General features: G+C 46.2%; 1 protein-coding gene across 1 annotated transcript; it reads left to right on the top strand.

The window, feature by feature from the left end:
- Positions 1-486: 486 nt before the first annotated feature.
- On the top strand, positions 487-8,532 carry fam171b (family with sequence similarity 171 member B). The gene is made up of 8 exons (XM_058052382.2): positions 487-1,047; positions 1,209-1,442; positions 2,946-3,038; positions 3,117-3,269; positions 3,358-3,528; positions 5,053-5,166; positions 5,235-5,358; positions 5,420-8,532. Exons 1-8 carry the CDS (start codon positions 858-860, stop codon positions 6,594-6,596), a joined length of 2,256 nt encoding a protein of 751 aa, XP_057908365.2. The 5' UTR covers positions 487-857; the 3' UTR covers positions 6,597-8,532.
- Positions 8,533-8,629: the final 97 nt, after the last annotated feature.

Here is an 8,629-nt window from a genome sequence, read left to right as displayed (position 1 = left end):
ACACTCAGTCTGTATAAAATAAAACCTAAAAAAGGGCAAAAGACCGTCAAAAGTGATCATTTTAACTACAGCAAAGCATGCTGGGAAATGTATAATCTGACCATTACGCAGATGCAGACACTTCCGGGTTCGACATCTCACAGACTGTGATATTTTTGTGTTGTCAAAATATTGTAGCTTCTTTCGGATATTGACATAATGATGAAGAGGCGGTCGACCAACAAAAACTTTATTTAAACGAACAACTACGCCAAAACAACCATAGTCGAATATCCGTAAACTGTAGACTATTGGAAAGTAGAAACTGAAAGCAGGAATGAATGGACACGAACAAAATGCACTTTTCATGTGGGTGGGTGGGGGGTAATGGGGGGTAATGTCCAGTTCGGCCCACAACCTAAAGTAACCTTCATGTTTTGGCCCCTTGTGCTATCGGGGTTAGCTACAACCGTAGCATGCACAATGTGCGCGATGACGTCACAGCAGCCCTCGACCAAAGACGCGGCTATGGGAAGACGTCCCACTTTGACGCTTCCCCTTTCAGTCTCTTCGAGGTTTATCTATTTAATCAATGTATCTATTTTAGTCCGACAGGAGGCTACACGATATTAAAAATGGTCGACAGAGGAATGGACTCATTTCGGTAGAATCGTCGAGAAATAGTGATACGTCTTTTCAGCGTAAACGATCTTCGGCTACACACGCCCAGCCTCAGCACCAGCGCATCTTAAACCCACTCGGGCTCTATAACAACACGGACCAGAACCAGCACGTAAGCCCCCCCCCCCCCACTTTATGGCCCGCACCCCCTGCTCCTAGCCGTCCGTTATGTCTTTGGGCCTGCTCCCCGTCTCGCCATGCCCGATGCGGAGCGCCGCCTGACTCCACTGCTGCTCTTTGTGCCGTCCTTGCTTGTGGTTTCCTGCCTGGATGCGACAGTGGGAGCCGCGGAGGAGGGCGGCGGCCTTCCCCCCGCATCGCCCGGGGACAATGGCCTTACCGTCGCCACCGCGCCTCCCTCCCCCGGGGCCACCGCCTTAACCGAAGGTGATGTCATCGTTTGTAATATTTACACATGTCGCAGTGGGATGTCTTTTGTTGCTATTTTCGGTACTTTTGGCACATATTTGCTTGGGAAGCATCCATATTAGTATCCCACACTAATGTTGGGGTGGGGGGGCTGCTTGGTGTTATTGTGTGATTTCCAGATCCCCGGTTTGCCCTCAAAGTCCTGGTGAGAGACCTGGTGACACGCCAGCTGCTTCCAGGGGCCTCAGTGGGGGTTTACGTGAACCACACCCTGAGCGGCTCCACCCGGATCGGGGAGAAAGGTGATGCTGTGCTTTGGGTGCCTTACAGTCCCGGGCTCAGGCTCACCCTGGTGGGCACCATGGAAGGGTACATTCCCAGTCCACTGCCTTGGAGTACCACAAGGAGACCCGGTGAGTATAACACCAGCTGGAACTTGAACATGGACTATTATTAGTCAAAAATATTAAAATATGAGTCATATGTAGTATTCAGGTGTTACATTGATGCATTATGACTTTACACTACCTTAACTTGCAGCCATGGATCTGTGCAGTCTGACATGACATAATAGAAAAAAGTTCTCCTCACATTCTGTGTGGAAGTGGTAGATTTTTGGCATCTTCCTTTGTTAAATTTGAAGAAAACAAAGTCAAATTTAACATTAAAAAGCCCTTCAGAGTTGAGTGCTATCTGCTCAATGTCTCTCCTCGCATTCTGTGTGGAAGTGGTTGATTTTTGGCATCTTCCTTTGTTAAATTTGAAGAAAACAGAGTCAAATTTAACATTAGAAAGCCCTTCAGAGTTGAGCGCTATCTGCTCAATATCTCTCCTCGCATTCTGTGTGGAAGTGGTAGATTTTTTGGCGTCTTCCTTTGTTAAATTAGAGGAAAACAGAGTCAAATTTAACATTAAAAAGCCCTTCAGAGTTGAGTGCTATCTGCTCAATATCTCTCCTCGCATTCTGTGTGGAAGTGGTAGATTTTTTGGCGTCTTCCTTTGTTAAATTAGAGGAAAACAGAGTCAAATTTAACATTAAAAAGCCCTTCAGAGTTGAGTGCTATCTGCTCAATGTCTCTCCTCGCATTTTGTGTGGAAGTGGTAGATTTTTGGCGTCTTCCTTTGTTAAATTAGAGGAAAACAGAGTCAAAATTAACATTAAAAAGCCCTTCAAAGTTGAGCGCTGTCTGCTCAATGTCTCTCCTCGCATTTTGTGTGGAAGTGGTAGATTTTTGGCATCTTCCTTTGTTATATTTGAAGAAAACAGAGTCAAATTTAACATTAGAAAGCCCTTCAGAGTTGAGCGCTATCTGCTCAATATCTCTCCTCGCACTCTGTATGGAAGTGGTAGATTTTTGGCATCTTCCTTTGTTAAATTTCAAGAAAAGAGAGTCAAATTTAACATTAAAAAGCCCTTCAGAGTTGAGTGCTATCTGCTCGATATCTCTCCTCACGTTCTGTGTGGAAGTGGTAGATTTTTGGCATCTCTGTTTGTTAAATTCGAAGAAAACAGAGTCAAATTTAACATTAAAAAGCCCTTCAGAGTTGAGTGCTATCTGCTCAATATCTCTCCTCGCATTCTGTGTGGAAGTGGTAGATTTTTGGCGTCTTTCTTTGTTAAATTCGAAGAAAACAGAGTCAAATTTAACATTAAAAAGCCCTTCAGAGCTGAGTGCTATCTGCTCGATATCTCTCCTCACGTTCTGTGTGGAAGTGGTAGATTTTTGGCATCTTCCTTTGTTACATTCGAAGAAAACAGTCAAATTTAAGATTAAAAAGCCCTTCAGAGTTGAGTGCTATCTGCTGAATGTCTCTCCTCGCATTCTGTGTGGAAGTGGTAACCCATAACCAGGCTAACTAAGTGTTTCTCTGCAAGATTCCCATTCAATGTTCTAATGGATGTGGTCATCTCTCAGTCTTCTCCGCTGTGACGTTGCTGCTGATCCCTCAGAGGCAAGGCAACATCTGGCTGTTTGAAGACTCGGTGCTGATCACAGCCAAGTTACCCGGTAAGTCAGCACAGGGCCCAAGTGGGAAGTCTTGCCGTTAGATTCCGGTTAGTTAGTTTGGGGTCCCTTTTCACACAGGCAGTGCCTCCCAACCAAAGATAATGTTCCCCAAGAACCTCCTCGCGCAACCCGACAGGAGCAACATCTCGTCAGTGACTGCTTACCTGACCGTGCCACAGATAGCCAAGGACTGTGAGAACTGCACCCCAGGCATTGTTGCCAACGGATCAGGTGGGTGTCAAGTACCGGACCGGAAAAACTGCATAGTACGTTCTATACATGCAACCGTCAAATTACAGTTCATCGGTATCAAACCCAGGTTTTAAAAGCATTGAGTTGAAACCGGTGGCTGCGATCAGTGTCCTTCTCTATGTGGGTGGAGAAGAGCTCCAGGTTCGAGGACCCATCCAGGTCAGCGTGCCACTCGGGGGCAGCACCCGCCTCCGCGCCTCCGACACCGTACCAGCCTGGGCCTTCAACCTCCAGACAGGTAGGAGTCAGTGTCACGTATTAAAGGGTCCCTGATATGATATCTCAATATCATAAATATGTTGTATTTTCTTTTGTATGAAAGCGAATGATACATTTTTGGTCAAAAATTAAATTTATAGTTGGTGACACCAGCCATGACCAACTAGCTCTCGCTGCTCAGTCTTGTTTGGTTCACTGGCCACTCCAAATTGTCCATAGGGTTAGGGTTAGGGGTTAGGGGATAGGGCATAGGGGATAGGGGATAGGGGATAGGGGATAGGGGATAGGGGATAGGGTTAGGGAGTTAGGGTTAGGGGGTTAGGGGGTTAGGGGGTTAGGGTTAGGGGGTTAGGGTTAGGGGATTAGGGTCAGGGCCAGGGATTAGGGGGCCAGGGATTAGGGGGTCAGGGATTAGGGGATTAGGGGATTAGGGTTAGGGGGTTAGGGGGTTAGGGGGTTAGAGGGTTAGGGTTGGGGTTAGGGTTAGGGTTAGGGTTGGGGTTTTAGGGGTTAGGGTCAGGGATTAGGGGGTTAGGGGGTTAAGGGGTTAGGGATTAGGGTTAGGGGATTAGGGATAGGGTTAGGGGGTTGGGGGGCTAGGGTTAGAGGGTTAGGGGATTAGGGGATTAGGGGATTAGGGTTAGGGGATTAGGGTTAGGGGTTAGGGGGTTAGGGGGTTAGGGGATTAGGGATAGGGTCAGGGATTAGGGGGTTAAGGTTAGGGGATTAGGGATAGGGCTGGGGGTTGGGGGGTTAGGGTTAGGCGGTTAGGGGATTAGGGATAGGGTTAGGGGGTTGGAGGGTTAGGGGATTAGGGGATTAGGGGATTAGGGGATTAGGGTTAGGGTCAGGGATTAGGGGGTTAGGGGGTTAGGGGATTAGGGTTAGGGGGTTAGGCGTTAGGGGGTTAGGGGATTAGGGATAGGGTCAGGGATTAGGGGGTTAAGGTTAGGGGTTAGGGGTTAGGGGGTTAGGGGTTAGGGGGTTAGGGGTTGGGGTTGGTTTAGGGGATTAGGGTTAGGGGATTAGGGTCAGGGTCAGGGATTAGGGGATTAGGGTTAGGGTTATGGATGGATGGATGGATGGGAAAAAACTATATTAGGAAAGCAGGAAGTGAACAAATGTAACAGTTACTGATTGTAAAAGTACCAGATGGAGGGGTAGGATTTAATAAGCTTTGTTTCTTCCTACTCCTTTTCGACATGTGGAACTGGGAACTGATTATGGGATGCACTCAATTGTAATCTGATGCATGTTCAAATGAAATTAAACCATTACCATTACCATTACCATTACCATTACCATTACCATTACCATTACCAATACCATTACCATTACCAATACCATTACCATTACCATTACCAATACCATTACCATTACCAATACCATTACCATTACCATTACCATTACCATTACCATAAAAGCCAGTCTGGGTCTTCAGCTTGACTCTTATTCTGAAGGTTCTCGGTCGGAGCCCACGTTGGTGCCTGAACCAGGAAGGTTACCCAAGTGTATATAATATCTCTTGAATGATTACTTTGAGGTGCCTGGGAGAATCAAGGTCTGGGAGTAGTGAAGACAGCCGGTGAGGAGCTGGTTTGGACTTACACCGCTTCCCACCTCGGATGCTGGATCGCCGCCCCCCTACCGTCCAATGGTGAATATGAATGTGAGGTGGCTTTGGTGTTATATTCAGTACTGATGTTCTGTATGATCATGTGTTAGATCACCATGGCTATGGAATCTTTTTGGATTTCATGTCACACCACACGCTCCTGTTGGCGGGAATACTGGCGGGAACGCTCGTTGTCGTGATTGGATTTCTGTCACTCCTGTTGTGTCACTGCGGGTAAGAAATCGAATTAATTAAAAAAATGTTTTGCTAATAATTAACTGAAACGGTTTTCTAGCGGTTCCCACCGAGATCCCGGGAAAAGGCGTGCCCGTTTTTCCAAACTCACAGTGGTGAAAAAGGACCAAACCACCTCCATGCACATGGAAGAAGGTCTGCTGTTCCACTCAGGTGAGAACATGCTAGCTTCCTGCAGTGTCCAGTGTGACCCTTCTTCCACTCCGAGGCACAAAGCCAACTACAACATTTACGTCGAGGATCCATCCGGGCGGCGTTCCGCTCCTCTTTACGAGAATATTTCAAGCAACATCAACTTCCCGGATAAGCTGCTTCATATCTACAACCAGTCGGTGGCCATTATTCCGGCACCCCAAGATTCCCAGAAAGCAGGCTGCAAGTCCGCTACATTCCCCCGCAACGGAAATGAGTTTGATTCCGAGATTCCGAGTAAAGACAGCTACACTCAGACTCTCGGAAAAGTCCAAAACGACCAACAGCAAAGCAACCAGGATGATCCCAAGTCTCTGGAGACTCCTCCGCTCAGCAAAGAGCCTCCGGTTTCTGTGTGGGGTTGCTATAGTAACCTCGAGTCCTCGGTCTCAGTACCAGGAACCCTCAACGAAGCAGCCGGGATGGACTCCTTCAGCGGTGGTCACGGCGTTCCGAGAGAGCTGCAACTGATCTCAGAGCACACGTTGTTGGAGCTGACACGGGGAAAATCGTCGTCATCCCATCCCAGAGCCTGGTTTGTCTCCTTAGATGGAAAACCGGCCGCTCAGGTGCGGCATTCCATAATTGAGCTGCAGAGCCGCCACCGCCCCCCCAGCAGCAACGACACCAGTCTGGATTCCGGTGTGGACATGAACGAGCCTCAGCATAACATCCGTGAAGTGGAGCGGGAAAGGCCGTCGCTCAGGGCTTCGTCGCTTCCGCATCCCGGCAGAAGCGGAAGGTACAACGAAGACCAGGACTTGAGCAGCAGTGAGAGCGGCACCACCGCCACCTGCACGCCAGAAGACCCCTCCCTTAGGAACATTCTCGACGGAAGCAGTGGTGTTATTTCCAACATTCCCGAGGAGCAAGACGGGATGGATACATCCAGCACTCAGGATGACAGCGAAGCGAGAGGGACTCCGCCTCCACGCCGTCTGAGGAAAGGACGGGAGAAGGTGAAATCGGAAAAACGGAGTACAAAGCACATTCGAGAGGGACGGCCTCTGACTAAACGACGCTAAACAAAAGCCTGAAGTTCATTCCCACATCGGATTCGGATGTAATCCAAGCTTGTTTTTCCTTTCATCGGCATTGTTGTAGTCCAAATATGGAATTGTACAACTTTTCCAAAGAATCCTAACAGCGAGACATGGAGTCCCTGCAAACATATTGTGATCACCAGCGAGATTCCTCTTATGGATTCAATGATCCACAATTCCCAACACTGAGGGTGCCTTCTTTCAGGACGGACACAACACGGAACAACGTTTGTCGTGCCCTCGGATGTACTGCTTACATTTTCCCTCCAAAAGAGAAAACTTCCTGCAGGGGTGAACTCATGTGCCATTTTGAATTTTCGCTTCGGAAGTCTTCATTTGCATGGAATGTTTGTAGTTTAGTTGTTAGGAATGTTAGGGAAAATTGATTCTTTTGATTGACTCCATCTCTTAGGAGTCATTCGTTACAGAACGCATGTAAATCAGGTACTCAGATTAACTCGGATCAGCCATCACAAAGTGCACCTGGCGAACGTTACGTGACTCGGGTACTCGATTCAGAAGAGTCGCTCATTTCAGAGATCATGTGCAACAAATACATACGTGTCGAAACTCGAATGAATCGGCTACTCCGGATACTTAAGTCACTTGCGTGAATCGGGTACTCAATTTACTCAGGTCATCCATCACGGAGCTTTACAAGTTATGAATCGGGTACTCGGTGCACTTGAATCATTAGTCACGAACTTGTGTGGATTCGGTACTCAATTTACCCGAGTGCAGAAACTCGCACATGTGCATCGGCTACCCGAATCATTGTCATAAAATGAATCGGGTCCTTGATTCACTCGAGTCACCAATCACTTGTTTCAATAAATCGAACGATAATAATTTTTAAAAAGGTCAATAATGGGCCACATGTGCTCGTCTCTGGATGACAAGAGGGTTCACTCTGCATCTGTTTGTGCGCATTGGTTCTATAGTGGAAAGAACATACAGAGTGAGACCTCTCGTTCAGACAGAATGAACAAAGTGAGCGCATGAACACCAATAAAAAAAAAACGTCATTTACATAAAAATTGATTTTAAACAACATAGTACTTCTGTGGGCGACCCTCGTGAGGAAAAGCGGTAGAAAATGAATGAATAGTACTTCTGTGTTAAGCTAATGTGGCTCAACACAGGTGCACTACACTTTAGCACCATCTGGTGGTTGAAATGTGAATTACGATAATGACATGGCACAGTTATCAACCAGGAAAATGTGTTAGAGTAATAAGTCTAGTAGGCGCATAAAGTCTTGCATTTAACCACGACGTTGCCATGTTACCTGGCTTCCTTTTTTCAAATTTACCGAGTTAGAGCCCAAATTGAAGTACATTCTTTTTTTTTTTTTTTTTGTTAAACTACGTTTTGTGCCTTGGAGATTTGCTTTGAGCATTTCTAGACTTATTTTGTGTATAATTAAATTTGCGCAGGACACCTCATTCATTGTAATTTTCATTCAGGATTCAAATTTGGCACAATTCCTGACCCAGCAATATTAACAGCAAAATAGATGTTTAAAGCTCGACCAAATGTTGTCTTCCTTTGTGGATTCCAGCTTGGTTTTACAGCGAGATTTGTTTATTTGTGTGTAAATAGTCCAAAACAGTGACTGTGATAGTGTTTGTTTTGTGTGGTTCTCTTGTTTACTTCAGAACAGAACACTGCTGTAATATATTATCTATATTATCTACGTTCTTTTTAAATGTAGCAACACGTTGAGCACTTAAATCAGTCATCGGGCATATGAATGAACACGTTGATGCCGCAAGATATAAAGTACAGTAGTCGTTTGCTCCTCGTTAACTTGCTGAATGTATTTGTATTTGTGTATTTATAGCTTACTTCCTGTCGGTGGTGTATATTTATGTATCACTTTGTGTGCTTTAAATTATTAAACTTATCAAACTTTTCATTCCTATCGTTTTAATAACATGCAACAGCTGCGACATGACTTGCAAACCAGCTTGTGTGCCCGATTTCCCTGCCGCAAGGCATGCTGGGTAGCATCT

Source organism: Doryrhamphus excisus, linkage group LG15 (assembly GCF_037039965.1).
Source record: "Doryrhamphus excisus strain RoL-2023G ecotype Guam linkage group LG15, RoL_Dexc_Guam_v1.1, whole genome shotgun sequence".
NCBI classification, from domain to species: Eukaryota; Metazoa; Chordata; class Actinopteri; order Syngnathiformes; family Syngnathidae; genus Doryrhamphus; species Doryrhamphus excisus.
The sequence above is the reverse complement of the archived record's forward strand: the minus strand, read 5'-3'. Positions and strand labels throughout refer to the sequence as shown.